Source organism: Colletotrichum spaethianum (genome assembly GCF_022836535.1).
Source record: "Colletotrichum spaethianum MAFF 239500 DNA, contig07, whole genome shotgun sequence".
NCBI classification, from domain to species: Eukaryota; Fungi; Ascomycota; class Sordariomycetes; order Glomerellales; family Glomerellaceae; genus Colletotrichum; species Colletotrichum spaethianum.
The window spans coordinates 31,119-53,084 of record NW_026054777.1 but is presented as its reverse complement, the minus strand read 5'-3'; the positions used below and the strand labels follow the sequence as shown (position 1 = coordinate 53,084).

The 21,966-nt window shown below is 54.3% G+C and overlaps 3 protein-coding genes across 3 annotated transcripts; 1 reads left to right on the top strand and 2 right to left on the bottom strand.

Moving 5' to 3' along the window:
- Window positions 1–382: 382 nt before the first annotated feature.
- On the bottom strand, window positions 383–1,591 carry ColSpa_03457 (uncharacterized protein; the record flags this gene model as incomplete). Its single annotated transcript, XM_049269669.1, has 1 exon — window positions 383–1,591. The coding sequence occupies one exon, from the start codon at window positions 1,589–1,591 to the stop codon at window positions 383–385; it is 1,209 nt and encodes a 402-aa protein (XP_049125626.1).
- A 4,677-nt stretch (window positions 1,592–6,268) lies between these two features.
- ColSpa_03456 (inositol phosphorylceramide synthase catalytic subunit aur1) lies at window positions 6,269–7,692 on the bottom strand (the record flags this gene model as incomplete). Its single annotated transcript, XM_049269668.1, has 2 exons — window positions 6,269–7,214; window positions 7,268–7,692. 2 exons carry the CDS (start codon window positions 7,690–7,692, stop codon window positions 6,269–6,271), a joined length of 1,371 nt encoding a protein of 456 aa, XP_049125625.1.
- A 10,317-nt stretch (window positions 7,693–18,009) lies between these two features.
- On the top strand, window positions 18,010–20,552 carry ColSpa_03455 (saccharolysin; the record flags this gene model as incomplete). Its single annotated transcript, XM_049269667.1, has 5 exons — window positions 18,010–19,308; window positions 19,363–19,486; window positions 19,582–19,885; window positions 19,995–20,192; window positions 20,315–20,552. The coding sequence occupies 5 exons, from the start codon at window positions 18,010–18,012 to the stop codon at window positions 20,550–20,552; spliced, it is 2,163 nt and encodes a 720-aa protein (XP_049125624.1).
- Window positions 20,553–21,966: the final 1,414 nt, after the last annotated feature.

Sequence of the window (21,966 nt, the reverse complement as noted above, 5' to 3'; positions counted from 1 at the left end):
ATGAATATCCAAATATGTTCCTTTCCTCTCGATAGTTCCGGAGTTATGTCTCGAAGTCCTGGGAATTATGGCTTGATTTTCAGACGAATGTCGCTGCTTTTTTTATGGGGAAACAATGTCCACTTTCCTGTCCATTCATGCTGTGAACATTCGCCTGGTTCCGTAGTTGTAGATGACTCGGCGTTTGATGATGTCACGATAGGAGAAGTCATTTTACAAAGTGGGAGGAAGACTGAACGAATCAATATGTATCCATTTATCGATAAGCTGCCGAAACATGCATTCTAATCATCAACTATGACTTAAGAAATGCAACAAAAGACATATGAAGGGACTATAAATAAATCAAGAGTGATAAAAGAAGAATGGTTCATCGATCAGCTTAAAAATATTTTTGGCTTCCCACCTCGTTAAGCTTCTCGGTCAGAGCACTGTCCTCCGACACCAAATGAATGTTGCGCTGCTCATCCGCTCGCACCCTGACGACCTTGCTCCATACTTCATTCGAAGTGACACCCGCACCAGCATCCCTCAGATCCTCATCAAAAGGCGGCGGCGTCTTGAGTGCAAGTACCACCAGGTCTTGCAGATCCGACCAGGGGATGACGCTTAGCACACGGAAACGCTTCTGCCTCACTCTCGCATTGAAGAGCTCGAGCATGTGTTGGAACCCTACCGACAGGGCGTAGAGCGCGAGTATTCCGAGGTAGATGTGCATCATGGCGAGTGCGAAGTGCAGCGTCTTGCGTTGCTGCCCCGTGCCGTAACCGTACCACTCGACGTCAAAGTCGATTGGCAGCCAGTCAGCAAAAACGCCAAATTTTGTCATGTACTCGATTGTCGAGTGTACGTACTGCTCACCGCCACGCCAATTCCGCAGGGTGTGCGTCTCGTTGAACGTCGTGAAGTTGTACACACCTGATCGACTGCCGTATTGGTCGTTGAGCCAGATGTACCGCAGCTCGTCGTGGCCCTGGCTCAGTCTTAAGTTGGTCTTCCATTGCGAACCTGTACGTGCGAGGCTGTCGGTTAGGTACGTGCCAAAGACTTTGGACAGGAATATCTCCACGCCTGAGATGTTGTTACTGTCAACGGGAGCGAAGCACTGTGCTGTATTTACATTTGAGCTATTACACTTGTCCACAAACAGGTTGACTAGTGTACCGATGGTTGTCGCTGTTTTGTTCGTCCCGATGAGGACCTTGGGGGCGAGGTACTTCAGCCAGTCTTGGTAGAATCTGATGGTTCTACCGTTTTCTATATGATCACCTTTAAAGGTTCTTTGTAGGATTTCTTCTTGATTGAGAGTCGATTTCAGAGTGTCGCTGGTCTCAGGGTCGACAGTGTAGTTGGCAGCTACCCAGCTTGCTAGAAAGTTGCAGGCATAGACAAGGTTCCTGTCGTTCTTTTCCGGAAACTGCCCCGCGATAAAAATCACGGAAGTGTCGTTGTATAACGTAAAGTAACGAGTGGTGGCGATTCGACCATCGAAGTCCGAGTCGTCTAACCATGGTGCATGTCTGATTGGCAGCGGAGGCTGCTGTTGCAATCGCTGGCAATCAGGATCTCCAAAGCATTTCATGTGCTCCATAGGAAATCGGGTCGTGTTAATCTCCTTTTCGTCATATACTTTGCATTTTGACTGTACAAACGGTTGGTAAAGGTATGCGCCTCGAGTGTCCGCTGTCACACTGGCCGGCTTGGTCGTAAGTCTGTAAGGTGTTCTACTTGACACGGCGCCAACGTAATTATCATCAATGTAATCGCGAAACAACCCCAAGCTAACCATAAGGAAATGTGACGGTGTAGTTGAAAGCGTGACAGAGTTGTTCTCTGGGCCGTTTGACTGCGTAAACATCAATTCTCGACGAAGATCGGTGGACGGATGCTGGAACCTGAGACTGTCTTTCAAGTCTGTTGAGCCAAAATTTCGCACCCAGTTCCAGATATCCGTGTACCCGCCTGCCGGACACCAATATTGAGGGAGGCTTGAGATGATATTGCATTGCGTCATGTTTATGGATTCATCAGATGACTCCGTGAGCCTTGCCGGCCAAGTGAAGTTAGGCGATCCTCTATAGGTAAGAGGCATAACAACTTCTGAGAAGGCCGATTTGTGGTCCAGAGGATACCACCCAAGAGTCGGGACGAGCAACACCGCCGATGCAGGGCCGACAATTGTGGACATTATAGTTGCGAAGACCAAAAACCCAGCTAGCAACAACTCCCAAGGTCGATGAAAGTCGATCCCTTGGCGCCTGAAGGAAGGAGAAAAAAGATAGGTCAGATCGCCGACTCGGTAACCGCCAGTCAGGAACCCCAAGCGAACGCCGTCGCTTATCAATCGTCTTCGGAACATCGCGATGGAGATGGAGGCCAGCGACGCGATGATCAGGATCTCGTGGATCTTTGCCGGTAGCTGGAGAAGGTTATTGATGACATTGGCAGGTAAAATGACATCGCGACCTTTTGGTCCCCCTTTGAATCCCTCTTCGGAGTACCAAAACCGGTTCTGCTCACTGATTACGATGAGGGCGATTGTTGCTATCAATGCAGGGACGTGGATCAGCCAGCCACTGGTGAAGCGTCTCCAGTCGCTTCGAGTGACGGGCTTTGGTGTCCCCTCTATTCCGACGGGAGTGGGTTCGGATTTGCTCTCGTTTTGATCACTGCTGGTCCTGTTGGAGGGTGCAATGATGGGTGTGTATGCTCCCGCTCGAGGAGCGTGCAGTTCCCCTGGACTTTCGTCCAGCTCGCCTAGACTCTCGTACTGGCGAGAGAGTAAAGGCCGGACTGATGAAGTGTCTTCACCTTTGAGTTCCACAGTGGGCGAGCCCGCTCTAGGGCATCCAAGCGGTGACTCGTCTGGAGGACCAAGTACGAGGTCGTGGGTCGTCTGGAAGTCAGGCAGCACATCATAGTATCTCTGGCGAGGACCGCCTCTTCGGTGCATCAATTCGATCGAGTCTGTCGATGAGCTCATGGTGTGTCAAATGAGCGCTTTTGGAGACTTGGGTGATGAATGCGCAAGAGCCCGGAAGGAGAAACAGACCTGACTTTTCAGAGATTACTGACAAGGCTGGATGCCCGGTTGATCTTCTTCTATCCCTTATATAACAATCCAGCCTGCTTGGAACGGGTGGGGCGACATCGACATGCAACCCGTCATGAAATACGAAATGACGAGGCAGGCTGCAGAACTGTGAGACCCTAGGCTTTGGGGCTGCACAGCCTTCCGATTAGGTCCTTGTACTTCAAGTTGTCTAGTCAAGTCACTTACAGGGTGGTGTATACAAACCACGGTTCATTCGAAGCCCATTTTTGCGTTCCCGTTGAAATCTACATGAAAATACCGATGGGCGACCAAGTCGCACCTTCTTTGGAAGGCTGGGCCATACTTATAGGCACTCGAGCGCCGATATTCGTGGACAGGTAATAATACCAAAACTCTTGGACAGACCGGTCGCATATTCTGATCGTGGGATAGTACCCGCGCACCATTCAAATGTAAAACCAGATCGTCTCATGGCAGAGCTAACGCGAGACTCCCTGGTTACCCTGTCAATCAGCACTCGGGTTCGCCGAGGTGCGGGAGGGAATGGAAAGGACCCCAAAGGACACCATCTTTCCTCTTATCTCTTCAGCTCCCATACATTGTTCAGCTTTCGGATAAGTGAGGACGTGGTGGGGGGGTTGATCAGGCTGTAGGATTTGAGGTACGTTGTGGCGGTGGCAGCCGTAGTGAAGGAAGAGACAATACGAGCACGAGGGGCAGCAAATCACCCACGGGCTGCGGCCGGCTTCTGCTGACATGTCAAAAGAATGAGCATGTGCCACTACCTCACAGAAAGTCCGGAAATCGTTGCATTGTCATTCGCTGGACATGACGATAGGGCACCTGCGAGTTTCGGCAAGGCTGCGCTGCGATATGCAGACGGGAAGTGCGACTCACACAGACGAATCTTGGCAAGAGCAATCCTCATTATCCAGCAAGGGAGAGGGGGTATCGAAGCCACTGTCTATCAGCTGAAAAATGGTTTGGCCACAAGCGTGCAGATGTCAATGTCTTGAATCTTCATTCAGCCGTGATGGGGTCCAAGAGCCTTATGAGGCATAATAAAGCTTTTCGTTTCTCTTTTGTTGTAGCTTATAGGTCCTTAATTTTCTGGGCGCCGCCATGAAAATATCGTGTCCAGATACCGTCGGCGGTAGGCGTTCACAACGTCTTACGAGTATTGTTTTCACATACACATACACACACACTCTCTCTCTCTATCTTCAAGGCTTTGCGGGAGCCGGACGTTGCGAGCTAAGCAAGTTCGGCTGTCTTGTTTTGTTATCTGTGTCTTAGTCGAGCAGGGTCCGATCAGGACTGCAAAATACCTCCCTCCGTCATCCTGATTATCCCAGCAGCGACTGGAGCAACAGCGATTCTTCCACCGCTACTTGAGACCAGTCAGTGACCTACCTGCCGGCCCGATTCCAGCTCGCGGTATCATTTACGGTTGACAAGTATAGGAGTCTAGAAGCGCTCTGCCTCATTTTGCTGCTGTTCAGGTTGTGAGAGGAGATGGTCACGCCTGACTAGCTCTGATTAGACCCTTCTAGATAGTGTCAAGATTAGGGACCCGTGCTGGCTATGTATGGGAATTTGCGGTGTCCGTGTAATCGTTGCGCCGCCCCTTTATATCACCCTCGGACCCTATGTACACTTTCAATCATCTACTTATGCCGTGGCCGGTCCGTCCCGGGTCTGCACTCTAAGGTACTTCCGCAGGGCACGCGAATCATGACGGGTTGTCGTCCCTATATCCGTCTTCACATCGCGTCGAAACCTACCCCAGAGGGACTTTGAAGGCAACCACGACATTGTTGAAAGGCCTCTTGCCCGATACATGAAAACAGCATCTTTCGCCGTCCTCACCAAACTGCATCCCAAATCAGGCCCAAACAAAAGCCCAACAATATCAAAACCCCCAGAAAAATAGTCCATCCGACCAAACTCACCCTTTCCCCTTTCCATCCAACTATCCCCTGCCGCGTCCTCCCAACCGCGGCCCCGGGAAATTAGCAATATCTCTCCCGAACCCATGTCCAACCACCCCCGGCCACCAGCCTGACGTCGGCCTTATTTCGCCCAGCCCAACGGTCCCGCCCGGCACTCACGTTTAATCATCCCGAATACATTTCCCGTGTACGAGGGGGGGGGGGGGGGGGGGGAAACACAAGTATAACGAAATAAGTTCCAGAATCCTTGTCCGGTGGCGGACCCACATCCCTTTCGCCCCCCCGGGCGGGAGGGGCCAAGCCACGTCTAGCCCCCCCCTTCCCCGTCCCGATCGCTCGGGTCTTGGCTTAGCGTCATCGTCCCCTCGCCCAGGCGTTCTTCAACCGTCTGCGCCGCAGCATGGCCGCAGGGAAGAGGGCGGTGCGAAATGTGAGCCCACCCAATTCCTCTCCCACACCTTCCGGCGGACCGGCCGGGATCAGCTGAGCAGAGGGACGGAGGTCGCGGAACGACATTCGACGTCGGATGCTGGTTCCACTAAACACCTTGTTTAGGTTAAACTTAATCTGAACCGTCTTACGGAGCATGTCACAATGTGATGCGAGTTGGTAGGAAAATTTCATTAGGAGAAATGCTTCTCATATTCTTTCTTGATCTTCATCAACTACTTCAGTAGCGACTGCTCTACCTCTGCTCGTGGTATACTCCTTCTCGTCCTCCGCATTACATCGGGTCCGCCTTCCTCTCTGGTCGGACGCCTGAGATCAATCTCGTCCCACGCATCCGGCGCTGAGCCGGAGCGAAAGACGTGAGACCTCGACATTGAACACATTAATGTACGGGGGTCTATATCTCCGCGTTCCCATTCCATGTACCCCGACCCGGCTCCGTGGGTCCCTCTCCGCCATTGTGGTCATCCATGAGGCCGTTACTCCTAAGCCTGACGAGAATCTTTCATCTCCGGCCGGTTCTGTCGTTTGCAAAATAAAATACCACGATTGCGCCGTTGCTGTGCTGCTGATGCAAATGGTACAGGTAATCCAAAGTGGTATCCGTGTTTAGTCAAAGTGCTGATGATAAGAATCGAACAAAAAAGGTATTGGTGAGGGGTGTGTCTCTGTTTTCCGAGCGTCGTCCGAAGGCTCCGAGTGCGCTCTGCGGCGCTGTGCCAGCATTATGGCCCATCCAGCTCGCGAGTCCTCGCGTTCATTATGGCGGGTCAAGATTAACGTGCGCGTGCTACGCAAGTTAAGCATCAATCTACCGGACGGCCACTTCGGTAAGATGAGGAATTTCGTATCGTTCGTGATCGGGTCGGATCTCGATGCTGAAGATGCTGCGGCCGGATTCTTCGGAAAGCGCAGGGCTCAGGCTTCCGCTGCCCCGGCTCGATGCGCTATAGCTGGAACTGCTACCGACGGCCCACTCGTCGCTGTCGGAGCTGCCGCGTCGCTGGAGGTATCCCATGTTGTACAACCTTCCATACTCTTCGTCGAAGATCTTCGACTGCTCGCCGATCTCGACGTAGTCGTACTCCCAGCGAGTCTTCTTGTCGGCCTGCTGTTGAGGCAGGTATCGGGCCTTGGCGTAGTAGAAGATGCCGGCAGAGAGAAGGGATCCACCGACCAAGTCGACTGCGTAATGGTGGTTGAGATACATGGTTGCCCACCAGATCCATGCAACGTAGATCATGAACAGAGGGCGGAATCGGGGGAAGCAGTAGCTCAGAATAAGAGCCTCCATGACAGCGTCGGCCGCGTGTAGGGAGGGGAAGGCACCGAAAGGCACGGGGGCCGTGGTGAAGCTTGTCGTGTACATGTCGATGCCGAGAATGGCGTCGATACGGGCCAGACCAGCGGGAGATCCTTGCATGCCGTAGGCAGCGGGTGCCAGGCCATGCTCGTTCTCGTACCAAGGAGGAGTGCAGGGGAAGACGAGCTGGATGGTGACACCGAGCACGTTCAGCCATCCGAAGCACTTGGCGAAGACGGGAAGCGTCTTGGGAGCGGCAAAGAGGAACAGGAAGCCGGCGCAGATGAACGGAGCGCCAAAGTGGCCCAGACCGTACGGAATCCAGGCAAGAATGTCGAGGACAGGGTGGGTGTGAGCGGATAGGATATTAGAGAGGTTGGCACCGTAGAGGACGTTCTCGAGGGCGGGCAGAACGCGAACCCAGATGTGAGGGCGGTATTTCGCATCAATAAAGCTGGGACTCGGTCAGCTTGTAATTCTGACATCAAAATTGCAAAAGGAACTTACCGGCTACAAAAGAAATAAATGAGGTATGCCCATATACTCAGTCCCGGAAAGAAGAACTGGCTAGTGACGGGGACTGTCAGAAGCAGGAGGCCGCCAGCGACAGCGAGGGTCTTGATTAGAGGCGCCGAGGGCGTAATGCAGAGCGAGAAGATAATCAGGGCGACCAATATCGTGTACTGCAAATCGAGGAGCCGCCACTTGCGGGTTTGCAGTTTCCGTAATGTGACGAAGGGGTTCAGAGATCGCTGGAGCGAGGTGACATCCTCAGCACCGCCGGTATAGTTGTCGTGCTTCTTCTGATTTCTCTTTGCGCGGCTGGGTCGGTATCGGTGCGGGATAGGGTTGAGCTTGGCGAAGTTGATGTTGCCGGTCCAGAGCGATGGCAGCTTCGGCTTCCCTTGGAGGAAGCTGGCGAAGTCACGCATGGTTACTGATGCCCTCGGGTAGAAAGCAATATTCGAGGATTGCGACGCAAATGCGAGGGGCGGGGTGAGAGGCGATAGTAGGTGTCGGCGAAGAGGACCTCGCGGGGGTGAAGGTCTTCTTCCGGGGTGCGTCGACTTGTCCGTGTCTGACTAAAACCAAAACATCCGGTATGTTTCCTTGTATGGTCTTGGATGTGTCTCTCGATGACCAGTTACGTCACGTCCCAGTGAGCAACCTGTTGGAATTCCCCAAAACTTCCTGATCCTCTGGTTCGCGTCCTGTAAGTGGATGGTGGCCGCCGGAGGGAGGAAATAGGTGAATAATCAACGGGCGGCGGAGGGAGTCTTGAAGGCGAAGGGCTTTGGTGAGGGAGGGGAGGACGAGGTCATAAGGGAATGAGACAAGCAACAAAGTTACGGAAAGTGTGGATGACTAGACTGATATGTATGGCGAGGCAGCGGAACGGACGGGCAAAGCGGCAGGGGCAGGCAAAGTATGTAGGTTAAGGTAAGGCAGAGAAGGGATAGAGTCACAAAAGAGGACCGGAGACAGGACCAGACAAGGTCCAAGGTCCAAGACTTGCCAGAGGGGAGGCCGAGCTTTGGATTTTTGCTGGAGCCCACGGTTTGTGCTATGTAAGAGCCCATAGGTACCCAAGACACCCAAGACAGAGCGGAAAGGTACCAAGAGAGACCAAGCCGGCCTACGGAAGCGGCGGGGACCGGGGTGCTTGTCAGAGACCGAGAGATTTTGGGTGCAGCGACATGGAGTGGATGTAGGTATGTGTGTGTGTGTGTGCCCGTCCGTCCTTTCTTCGCGGGCAGACCAAAGTATCGAGTACTGTACCCTTACGCAGATTGCTTTGCGGATGGGTACAGAGTACGTATCGTGGGTACCTTCACTTCCCTTCCTTTGGTGGGTTGCAAGTCTCCCGTCCCTACACAGCTGACCAAGGCCAGGGGGCGTCGGGCGGTAAGTGATCCGTTGCAGCGCGTGGGACGCTGGGACTGGCAAACTGAGGACGCCGAATCGAATCAAGATGGAGCTATGATGCTCTGCTGCTTCATTCGGGGGTCCCTGGGGTCCCTTAACATGACTTTCTTGGCGTCTCTGCCTGCGTTCCGAATACTCATCGTCGCGCTGTTGCTAGGTGGTTCAGAGCCCACCACCGTTCAGAGTGTCGGATTCTGCTTCCTTGCGTTCTCCCGCACGGAGGAGGAGGGAAGGCGAGGCAGGCTGATGCCAATTGCAACTCTGCCCTCCTTCCCGCCCCCTCCGGATCGACTTGTCATGATTGTTGCTGAAAGCTGGCAAGCTCGGCGCCATCTCCCCGGAGGTCTCATGGCGATCTTTCTGGGGTGGTTGGATAGCGCTGGTCACGTCCATGATGATGACTGACTACGGTGAGTGAACGAGTGAGTGACTGACAACCAGTGGCCTGCCCGCTTGACAGATGCGAAGCGAATACTCGTACTGTCAACGACGTGGTAGGCTCTGTTGGGGCCATCTTAGTCTGTGGTAGCCAAAGGAAGGGGGGAAAAGTCGCACACACGACCAAATGCGAAAAACGCTCGGATGCTGCGGCTCGGGTACAGGTACATTTCAATGGAGCGGGGGACAGGGGGTACGTACTGCGTCAGAGTCACGCGTGCTTTGCTTCTTTTTGGGTGATGGAAGATGCACGGCCCTGTCCTGAGAGAAACATGAGCAGGGATCAGATACTGCACGCTCCCTGCAGTTGATCGGGCAAGTTCGATGGGAGGGTACGTACCCCTTACTGCGACTGTAGTGTAAGTCCGCTTTCCGCCGCCGCTGCGCTGTCCAGCGTGCACTGGGAGCAAGTGGGCGACGGGCCCTTCCTTACGTGATGATGCTGGCTTGCAGTAGAACCCGCCTTTGCCCGGACCCGGTAATACCTCTACTGTACGTAGTGCACTAGTAACGCCAGTATCCATTTTTGCTTCGATTTTTCTGCTTCGATTTTTTTTCCTTCCTCCTCCGTCACATTTTCGGGTCTCGCCCTTCGCATTTCTTGCGTGTGGATTACATCGCTCATGACAAAGGAGGAAAAAAATTTAAAGCTACGGAACATCTCCGTGGTGGACCTGATTAGTGATTCGATCTAGAAGCCGTGGTCTGTTCGTGGTTCCCTTCCACCATCTACAGTTAACCAACCATCAGTGGCGGTTACATTGGATTCGAGCCTAAGCCTCTTTAGACGCTCTCCTCTACCTAGGTATTTGAAAGAAGAAAAAAAAATTGGTTTTATGGTTCGTCTTTACAAATCGCGGGCGGCTTCATCTCGTCCATCCTCAAACCCGCAAAGTCCACCCCCGGTCCCCGACGAATCGGCGCATCGCACTTTGCTGGACCTGGCCCTGCAAGCGCGCGCCCATCAGCTGCACCCAAGCCAGTCACAGAAAGACAAGATGTGTGTCGCGTGAGTGCTGACATGTGTATATGGTCGGCCGGCAGGGCTGATGATGAACTACTGTACTATAGTACCCCCCGTCCCAACAATACTGTTTGAGCTCTCGCGTCGCAGCGTGTCGCAGACTAATAAGGAGAAGCAAGCAGCAACTGGCACACTGACGTACTAGGCATGTGTGCAATTGCAACCCCCTGAAATCAATCCATTTCGGTGAAACAATCAGCTGCTGTTCACACGATTTCCAGAGTATCACCGCTATCTTTTGACCCGGCTACGTTCCAAGGCCTGTCCTGTCCCAGCCGCGCGGAAGCACATTGTAAAACCGGGAGGTTGGATCTCGCTGGAAACATCCCGCTCACCTGCCGGTGCCGGTAGTAGCAGTTCATACCACTCGGGCATTGCTCGTGGGCGCGAATCTCGATTTCCGAGGCCCATCGGCGCGCGGTGGGTGCAAGCCCGGGAGAAAGAAAGCCATCGTGATCGATCTCAGACAGCCCACACAAAGAGTAGTGCTAGAGGAGTCATCATTGGGCCCGACGCAATCGGCGCCATACCGCGGAACGAAAGAGTCGCAGTGGTCGGTACATCGGCCTGACCACTGGCCCGTCCGACGTTGTCGACTGTGATTCAGATTTGTGGCCTGACGAGAGGCGTTGGGGACCGTCACTGTCAAGATGGGGCTTGCAGTCAGTGGCTTGCGATGGCTTCGAGCCTAGTGGGAAAACAACAGTGCTAGCCAAAAGAACAGAGCCCCTCCCTTTTGGACCTTCCCACTGCCGGCCGCGACTTATCTAATCCATCGTCCCGCCGTCTCCGGCACCGACGCCCAAGTGCGATGGGAACGAAGGGTATCCTGCATGCCATTAGCTCCGTCCCGCCCGGTAATCAGCGAAGAAGGGGCGCGAGAAAACCCCTCGACACTACCGTGCCAGCATCATCGAGGCTCTGCGAAAGTGGCATCACCCTTGATGGTGCCGAAATTAGCGCCAAAAGAATGCCATCTCAACTTCACCGACTCGAGAGTCGATGGCCGGGACCTCGACGAAGTACAGGCCAGATCAGGATGGATGCAAGATCTGTCCGAAAGACAAAAGTCTCAGTCGGTCTCGAGTCAACAAGCGCCGTCGCATCATCCAGGCCCTTTACCGCCATAATCACATACACACACACACACACACAAACCACAGAGGCTGGTAGGGAGCAAGGGGCCAGAGGGAGCCGACAAGGCCAGATGCGAAATGATTGGGGACCGTGGTGACGACGACTTGCCCTATGTCTTAGCGCCCAGAGGTTGGAGGAGAGGCCAAGTCCCAGTTGTGCCAGTGGAGAGCAAGCGCGCCCAAACGAGCCCGCGTGTCCGCTGGCAGTGAGATTGACCAGGCCAAATGAGAGACAGGGACACTGAACGGGAGCGTGGGATGCAGTTCCGGGGTGCTCCTCCCCATTGCTACTGGCATCGAGTAAGAGAGGGTGAGAGACGAACAGAGACTGTGATGGTTACGGTAGGAGCAGGTGAGGTTGGGCAAGGACCTCCCAGTACGCGGATTCTTCGGTGTAGGCAGGTGCCAGAAGTATCGGTACCTCCGCCCGCCTCGGACGAGGTCTTCTTGCCCCACCTTCCACCAGGGAAGCACCAGCTGCTGACTTCATTTCCTTTGCGATGCCCCACTTGGCGGGCGATGTTCCTGGACCCAGACCCTCCCATGGCTCCCTTTCCGTCCATCCACATCGCATACCTAGCTCCCCACTGTCGTCATGAATTTTTCTTGAACCAATTTTTCTTTTCTTTGTCGCCCGGCTAGCCTGCTTACGGAAGACGCGCAATTTTCCCCTTCGCTTAGTCCCGGACTCCATTTGTTTCCCGCGCGACCGTTCTCCGTCCAGCGAGCGAGAAGGACGCCGCTGTCCGCTCGACGAGCCGGCGTCGGCCAAGGACAGACCTCCGCATCCCGTTCGCTCCTTTTTCGTCCTTCCATTCGCCTCCCTTACCTGTTGGATAGCGAGCACTCCTGCTTGTGCCAGGAGCGTTTACGTGGTGTGCAGATACGCAGCAAGCAGGTAATACACCACCCCTCCCGGCCACCTTTCGCCGGTCTGTGACACCCCCGCTGCCTTGACACCGGGGCAGATACGCTGTGTACACGGACAGACACGGCCGTCACTGGATCGGACGACGCTTTACACGTGTGTGTGAATTGGCGATAGGGGAGGTCGTGGCGCATTACATATGCGACCAAGTTGGGTTCCTAACTTTGGCTACAGCGAAACGCTCCGCACCTGAGGTTCTGCGACCGAGAGGTGAGTGTGTGGAGTCTGGACCAGACACACCAACACCTACCCTCCCCGTTCATGTCGCCACTACTCACCTTCATGCCTCGCCGAAATCAAACCCCATCAAACGAAAGCCCAAAAAGTGGCATCTCGTGATCCTGCATCCTTCTCGCATGACTTTCTCGCATCTCGCATCAACAGCCCCTGCTGCTGGCTTTGGGGGTTGTTTCCGCCTGCATGCGATCCTGCCAATCGTTGCGGTTTCCCTCCGCAATACGCGGAAGACAACCGAATGCGAAATGACAGGCCATCGTTTTCTGTTGCGAGATGCAAAAGCACGCAAGCCTGGGTGGTCGCTAGACCCGACTCGGCGCAAGGGGAGGGAAACGAGATAAGCATGTGGGATGTGGTTGCGATGGTTACCCTCTCAGTCACGCGTGCGACGTGCAATAAGTCGGAGTTTGGCGGGATGAGTTGAATCGCTTGCTTACACAGCAAGAGCAAACATGCCGGTCGGCGGGAGGCTACGGTCGCTGCGGTGTCGTTGATTTGTGAGCAGAGGCCAGACTGCGAGCTTCGCGGACTTGGGTGATCCCGAGCCCGACGACTTGCCGTCCGTCATATGGGGACAAGGTGCCATAACCCCAGCCAGCCGCCCTGTCTTGGTAAGGATGGTGGTTTTAGTACAAGCCACAATGATCAAGGATCGCCTTTCTCGACTTCTTCTGCCCGTGTGCGCTACCTACCCGTCGACTGCTAGCAACCACTCAGACGGCGCCAGCGCTGAGACTCTGGCTGCTGCTCTTCCCTGCTGCACATCCCAAAAAAGTCAGCATCATGGATCACCCTTCCACCGAAACTGCGACTGCTTACAAAAATGTGCTAACGGCAATCGCATTTTCATCGAGCAGCATGCCAATTTAAAGTAAACCTTCGTAGCAGGGGCCAAAAAGGGAGTGCTCAGGACCCGAAACCGTGTCGAAGCTTGTGATCGTCGACAGGAGAAAAAGTCAATAACTACAAGTCCAGGCGCCAAACCGACTGTCTAGTGTGAAGCTCGCTCGCCGGCAGATGGCTCACCCTCTGCAGACGGCTTCCATGGTGGGCGCGTTGCTTATTCCAACCATTTCAAACCATCGCACCAAGAGTTCACGAACCAAATCCACCCTCACATGTTGCGCAGATCCTGCCCGTCACCGTGTCACTCTGTCTCACCGCAGAACCGCTAACAGCGTATTGTCTGTGCTGGCTCAGCTGAGGAGGGTGAGGGAGGCCAACCGTTACATCCATCATGACCGCGAGGCACCAGCGCACTTGGCGGCTTGGCATTTCGACACCGTTTTTTCTGGCTACATTGCTCACCCACCAACCCCCGGCAGCCAGTCATGTTCCTGCGCATTCGCGTAACCCGCTAATCACCAGCTGTGATTTGGGTCGAGAGAAGCACTCGGCCAAAGTGCCTGCAGCAGCCTCAACCAGTCCAGCGTCGTGTGTCGTGTGCCGTGTGTCGCGTGCGCCTGCGTTGCGTTAATTCCCGCTGATCTGAGCCAAAGTGCAAGCCCAGCAAGCAGAAACTGGCCGGCGAGGAAGAGTCTCCGGTTGGCATTCGCGATTTCTGGAGCCCAACGGAGACTGCCCAAACGCTCTCTCGGCCCCAATCGAGATTGTAAACCTGCAATGACTAAATTTTGATGGAGCGACTCTGACATGGTCCTCGGCGGAGTTTTTCCACTCCTCTCCCGCCCCATTTCCACCTCGGAATCTCTCAGCGGGACATGTTGAACGACGTTCCCCGAAATGAGATCTGCTCTAGTGTATAAAAACCAAACAATCCATCTTTCAACGGGGCCTCGGGTCCCAGTCAGAGGGAAGTCGATGAATTCTGGGGCCGTTTTCATCTCCGGTCCCTAGGCAAGCCCTGTCTTGGGCAGATAGGAGTCGAGAGACACGCGCAGCCGCCGGCGCGCACGGCCTCCGAGCGATCCGGGTGCCAAGACATCCCAGCACTCCGTGATACCGCAGCCGCTATAGCTGCACTGATTGGTGCCGTCGCCGGTCGAGGTTTTACCAAAACCCGTCTACTGCCTGAGGTGTCGGTGTGAATAAGCTTACAGCTTCACGAGTCAATCATCTTAGCCTAGCTCACGGTGATCCCCCGCCATACATTCCCTCCTCCTGATGCATCGATACAGGCGTCCGCCGCTGTGCGCTATTCGCTGCTGCTGTCTCACATCATCCATGCGTGCCGCACGTACCCTTCCACGAGCGTTCGGCTGGCCAACCACGAGGGACTGCCCGCTCTTGCTATCTGACATGCTCATGCATATCTAGACTCTGCCGTGCTCATTGACTTGGGTACTACGCCCTGCCTCTATCGAAAGACCAGCATGAACGCCAGAACCGCGACGTGGCTCCTGTAGCCAGGACACGGGCGGGCGGGAATGCCTCTTTGCCAGCGGCGAATCTTAATTGGTTTCCATGCGCATGAAACTGTGACAACCCCTCCCAGCATTGGGTTTTGGTGGTGGTGTGTATATGTGTGGCCCTGCAGACTAGCATCTGCCTGCTTCTCCATGAGCCCACGGCCAGACTGGCGGAGAACTATGGTTCACCGCAGGACAGGATCGCCCCCGTCGGCGGTCGGGGTTCGATGGTTTTTAGCAGCGAAAATACACTTGGGGCTCGTCCGACGTTTTCATGCGTGCGCACCTTATTTCCGGATCAGTCAACATGTTTGTCCCCCGCCCCTGAGTGATTACCGGGGCGGCCCCGGCATTCGGCGTTAAGCCGGCGCCGACAGGACCGCAACCGCCCACGCCTGTCGAAACCCGTTCCCCGCCGCCGTCGCTTGAATAGCGACCGAGAGAGGAACTGGTATCGGGGAAAACTCCTTGCAGTCGCGGGCGATACCTGTACTTTGCGTCGAGTCGGCGCGAAGGTTTTCCCAATGGCAGAGAGCGGCAGTCTCACCGGTCTTGGCACCAGTGAGGGGGAAACATGAAAGCGCCGTGTCGGGATGCCCCCATTCGCACGACATCAGACTAATGTTTCAAGGTGTGGACTTTTTCGAACGGGAGCATCCGGTCGGCTCGCCGCCAGTGGGAGTCGCGTGCATCGACCTTTGGACTGAACTCCCCGCCGTTCGCTGGATGGCCCAGGGGGGAAAGGAGGAAGAAAAGAAAAGAAAAGAAAAGGTAAAAGCGAATGAGAAACACCACGGGCCCGGGTACCAGTTGGCGAGATGGCCCCATGGCGCATAACGCTCCTGTTCCCCAATGGCGTGGAGTCTGTGCTATTAGAAGTCGGAGCCGTATGACTGATGGTCGTGGCGTGGAGGCTTGCTTTCTTTCCTGTTTTACCCGCTCTCTTGCCTCCCCCGGGTTGGGGATTATACTTTGCGTTGTTTGGAGTTCAGACCGCCTGTTTTTTTTTCTTTTGCCTTTTGTTCTTTTTTTACACGCTCGCCTTTTTTGCGAGACCAGGAGTCTGGAGAGGGATGGTTGGACAGAGAGTCTATGTCGGCCGAGTGGGCAGGGCTCTCAAGTGTTGAGAGACATGCCGACGGTTGAGGCTCTTTACATATATACGCAGCCTCAATGGGCCGCGGGAGGCACGGTCGGTGCCAAGTCCTGCGTCCCGGTCAATGTCGTGCCAGCCCAACGACTGTATGGATTGTTGTTCCATACAACCCGGCCTTGGGCATTGTGCATGCTCGAAGAACGTGGGGAGCACGGGAGCAACAGACTCGCGCGGTCCAAGGTTCCGGGCTACGTCTTCTTGGCTATTCTTGGCGCCAATGTCGGGGAATGGAGGTTGAGACGATATAAAGCCTGCTGACGTGGGGGAGATGCGTTTTTGCATGACGAGCGGCCAAAACATGTTTGCTGTTGCTCTGGATTTGGGGGAAATCCGGGGAGGGGGCAGTGGCGAGAAGCGGAGGCGGTAATAGTACCTGGGGCTCGTCTTGGTTCGGTGGGAAAGGTGAAGGAGGGAAGCTTTGGCCCTGTCGTGGCCACTGAGCTGGTTTAGGCATTGCGTGTGTGTGAGTGGGGAGGGAGGGGAGTGCAAAGCATGGGAGCATGGACGGCTATGCCTATACTGCGGCCGTCTCTCCCGGAGATATAGAAGACGGGTTGTTTTATACGCAGAGCGTTTGATCATGTTGGGGCTGATAGCTATGGCCTCTCCTTCGGCAGCTTCTCCGAGGCGTGGTGACGGGGACTGGAGGGGTAGAGGGGAGCTGGCGGGGGCTTTCGCTCACCCTCCGCGAACCGGTGCTGGATGGTTGGTTGGTTGAGGCTTTGGAGTTCAGCTTGCTTGGTTAGTGATTGTCGACTTCGGCACGCTTCCGAGGGTGGATGGTTCGCGGCGGTCGTTGATGTCATCCAGAGCTGATCCTGAGAAACAAGTATTCTCGAATAGTATTCGCTCATCAAACAGAGGGACCAAGGGAAAGCTACAAGACTTCGCAGTCTGGTGTTGACGATGCATTGCCTCTGGTAGCGGATCGTTTCTCATTCACTCCATGCCAAAGAGAGGCCAGAACCATCAGCAATCGAAAAACAGCATATGGGAAACACAGGACCTCACGAGGCTGAAAGGGGAGACTGAAAGACATCGCATTGCGAAGCAGTGGCCACCTCGCTCCTAGCAGAACACCATTCCTAGCTAGCTTTCTTATGCTGACAGGCTCGAAGCTCGAGGCTCTTGCCCCTTTCATCCTATGAACCCGGAGGCCCCTGGGGCGCACAGCTCGCAGGCGGCCTCGATGACGTCCCGTTCGGGTCAGCCACAGCGACGGGGGGGCAAAACAACCTTTGGGGAGAGCGAGCGGGAGTGGTTTCCAAAACCAAGGGTGAACGTCCGCATGAACCCCGCGGCCTGTGATACTGCTTCATGTGGGCGAGTCTGGTCAAAGTGTTCGTAACCTAAAGGGCGAGGCTCGTTTAGAGAGGGAAATCGTGTCGGAACGGGACTCTGAGTTTTGTTTGTGGGATAAGGCATTCGGGTGGATGTGCAGTTCGTGAGGTTTAGATAGACGAGAAAGAACGATTGGGAGGTGGGGAGATTATTGGGTTGTGTTCTCCCCCGGCCCTGCGTCCTGCAGGACGGGCGCGCGTGACCGGTCCCGGCCGGCCAATCACCGGCGCATGGGGGCCGTGTGGGTGGAGCTGGGGGTTGGTGCCGGTGCCGAGCGCGGTTGCAGACCATGTCGGCGGGCGGGGCCGGTGAGGGGCGGGGACGCGGGGCTGCGGCGCGGACTCGGATCGACCTATCACAGCTTTCTACACTTGGGAACCAAGAGTTGGAATTGGCGACGGGAGTCCTCGTGATGAGGCTTTTTCTGGTGGCCTTGGGGGTATTAAGGGGATGGATTGGGTTGGGTGAGCGAGCCACGTGGGAATGGATGACCGGCAGGAACTGGAAAGGAGAAATGTTGACCTGCCGTAAGGAGTTAGCGATGAGTTCGTGATGGCACGACAGGAGTGATTTATATATCTCAGTTCAGCGTAGTCGGCTCTCGCCGGGATATCCAAAGTTGATGATTTGGCACTCAAACATCAATCATTCCACAATCAACATGGCAAGTCGAAACGTAACCAACATCGCAACCATGCCCCGAAAGCCACCACAACCCCTGCCCACCATTCCCAAGGCTGATGAGATCGTCCCCATGGTCAAGCGCATCCTCGCAGCTCAGCATGCCGCCCGTGAACGTGCCGCCGCAACCATCTCCCCCTCCCAGGCTACCTTCGCTAACGTCATCGCCCCGTTCCTCGAAGCCGATGACAGCACGCAGGGCGAGACAGGGGTCTTTGGCCTGCTCCGCTTTTCTGGGCCGGACAAGGCCACGCGGGAGGCCGTCGAGGAGGGGCTGAGGCTCTGGGATGCGTCGACGGCGGAGAGGTTGCGTATGAAGGGGGTCTACGAGCTCGTGCGTGCCGTCAGAGAGAGGAATGAGGAGCTGGGGCGCGAGGAGAGGAAGATATTGGAGGATTTGTGGCTGGATTATCGCGAGACTGGGCATGGGGTTCTTGATGGGGAGGGGATTGCGGTTTATCTCAAGAGGAGGAAGATGATTGAGGAGTTGAAGGGGGAGTTTCGAAAGAATTTGTACCAGGGGGGCGGTGGGTTGTGGTTTGATGAGGCAGAGCTGGAAGGCGTTCCAGCGTCGGAGATGGAGAGATGGAAGACTGGGACGGAGAGTGTTCCCGAAGAGAAGGGGAAAAGGTTTGTGCCGTTGGAGCGGGCGGATTATGACGCTGTTTTGCGACATGCCCGCAACCCAGAGACACGGAGGCGGATGTATGTTGCGTTTGATCACAGGTTTCCCGAGAACGTACCGCTATACAAGGAGATGTTGGTGTTGAGAGACGAGAATGCCCGATTGTTAGGGTACAAGAGCCATGCGGATTTCCGGATGCAGAGAAAGATTGCGCCGTCGACGAGATGGGTCGAGAGCTTTTTGGAGCGATTGAGAGAAAATCTGATGCCCAGAGGGAAGGAGGAGATGAGGAGGCTCGAGAGGAAGAAGGCGGAGCATCTGCGGTCACTTGCTGGTGGAGGCAAAGATTGCGAGAACTGGAGGGTGATTTTGCCGTGGGATTTTGAATATTATACGCGCCTTCTCGAAGAGGAGGGCCATGTCGATCATGAGAGGGTTTCGGAGTACTTTCCCCTGAGGCACACGCTGTCTACCATGTTGGGTCTGTTTACCGACTTCTTGGGCCTCGAATTCGTCGCGGTTGCTAAAGAGGACCTGATTGGCAAGGTCTGGGATAAGGAGGTTGAGGTTTGGGGCGTCTGGGAGGGGAGAGGGGAGAGAAAGGGGGAGTTTGTGGGGTATCTCTATGCTGATATCCTCTGGAGGGAGGGCAAGTATCGTACGGCGTGCAACGTCAACTTGCAATGCGTAAGTCGGCTCAGGACGCGGCCATAAAAGCAAGTTTTGCTGACTGGATCTCAGGGGTATGTCAGGCGCGATGGGAGCAGAGTATACCCCGCCACGGTCCTAATGTGTGCATTCCAACCCCCGACGGCAGCTTCTTGCGCGTTGTTGAAGTACCGCGAGGTAGTGACCTTATTTCACGGTAAGTGCTCAACCCTTCCCACCCCTCGACCCACTGGCGGTGCTATCGGGCTATTCTCGCCAGAGACTTAGCCGAAGCCTGCTAACGTCCAATAGAACTTGGCCACGGCCTCCACGACCTCGTCAGCAGGACAAACCACACCCGCTTCCACGGCACGCGCGTCGCGCCCGATTTCGGCGAGGCGCCCAGCACAATGCTGGAGAAGTGGTGCTGGATGCCGGCAGAGTTGATCAAGATGAGCCGGCATTATACGCGGGTGGACGCGGCGTACATGTCTAAGTGGAAAAAGGAGCATCCTGCCGGGGAAGATCCGCCGCCGGAAAAGATTCCGGAGGAGCTTGTAAAGAGGTTGGTCGAGAGCTGGGAGTTGAATCGAGGATTGTGGTTTCTGCGACAATTGTGAGTTGTTTCCTGACCAGTTGAGTTTGAGGCTGGTACAATTGCTTTTGGGGGCGAATAGCAAATGCTATAGTTAGGGCTTTTTGAAGGGCCCGCTGATGATTGACAGGGTCTTCGCGACGTTTGACTTGGCCGTCAACACCCAAGAGTCCACCCAGGTACTAAGAGATCTGGACGAAGTCGAGTTGTACAATGACCTCAACGACTCTCTCACCTTGAAGCCCAACCCAGACAAACGAGGCTATGGAATTGTCCATTCGACACATCTCATTTCACTGTACGACGCGGGATACTACGCCTATCTGAGGTACGTGCTGCATTATTTTAGCACTCCACCCATGAACCCCTTCTGCGCATATTCTCCCGTCAGTCGCATGGCTCGGTACTCTCGTGTTCATATGCTTGGGAGCTAAGTCATGGTTCCCTTAGTGCTCAAGCCTTTGCGGCAGACTTCTTTGAGACGCATTTCGCTCGGGACCCCCGCAGCCCGGAAGCTTGGGATAGATATCGGCGGGAGATTCTGGAGTCCGGTGGGAGCAGGAATGCGATGGAGATGATGACCGACTTCCTCGGTCGGGAGCCTGGCCCGGAAGCTTTGCTGCGGAGTCTTGGCCTAGAAGTTGGCAGAAAACCTTCGACTGTTCAGAGTCGTGCTGGAGTTCCCTGAAATGATTTAATGGCCATTCGAGTCACTAGGTTACACGTTCGTGAGTCCATCAACGGAGATGGGGAAGAGCCTGAAGAGTTGAAATACATACAATGCGAAAGACCCTTTTCTCCTTGAGTCTTTATCAAGTTTCAGTAAATGCCTAACTGAGGAGCCTTATCATGCTCATGTATACTAAGTATACGAAATATTCTGTAGGGAGCATTCTTCAATATGTTACTGTGAGGCTCCAGTGAACTTTACTTATAATCCCCTATTCGCAGGCTCCCATATCGCAATGGCTCTTTGCTAGCGCCGGGTTGCAAACAGGGAAGCTTCACTATTAATGAAGCTTCAGATAGGCGTTAGCTAAAAGCAATGCTCGGATCTAAACTCTCAAATCTTGAGGAGTTGAAAAAAGAACCATATTTAACTAGACTCTACCTTGTATATATGACGTACTTCTGGAACGGTATTGTCTCAGCTCATACGACCTGATTGAGGCTTTCAGTGCCTATAACGACGAAGTGATCTGATATTCCTATCATGTTTGATTAAAAGGACCTCATTGTCCACTGAGAAGTTCACTTTGTGCTTCTTCTTTGCCTATTCGGCCTCTCGAAGTCCTTCTTGCTCATTTGAAACTGGTCCTTATCTTATCGACACCTAGAAACTATGTTGTGGACCGGCAGGCTTCTTTGCAGCTTTTTCCTCGTCTATAACAGGCTGGCATTACTTTTCACAGATTCTGAGTTGTTGATTAACTGTTGTCGTCTTGTAAAATGCGCAGTGCATCCATCGAGAGGTAGCGGATGCTTAAGTCGCAGCACACCTCCGAACCTAAATCGCCTTCGTGAGTGCAGTTTTCAGGCTGCCGCCCTTCAATTTAGATTAGGATGTACACAGTACAGCTTGGACACGTATTATGCTTGCAACAGCTTGTATTTTGATCATTTTGTCTCTAAATAATCAGAGAGAATGTCTGATCGGATGGCCCGTCGTGTTTCTGGTATCTGAAAAAGATACTCATAGGTTCTGAGGATGGATCTTCAACTTAGTCATGTACGTGAACCTATCACCACTATACGTAGTAAGGGCTCTCTTCTCAGTTCATACTAAAGGGGCTACATATGATAATGTATAGTTCAAAATGGAATTGAACCTCGTCAGAGTGGGTCGATATAGTTCCGCCCTACTAATATCAGCTAAGAAGAGCGGCTAGGCTGCGAAGAGTGGTGCCCCGTCGGCCGGTTGGCCTCAGGTCAAAGGACCTAATTTATGAGATTATATCTGGCTAATTATATAGTAGCAATGAATGTAGAGAGATCAGGGAAACGTGAGAATAGTTATAGAAGGGTAGAGACAAGGCATGTTGGCTCAGTCCTTATTGGTGCCTCTCAACGTAGGTAGGACGTCGCGCTGCAAGACAGATCAA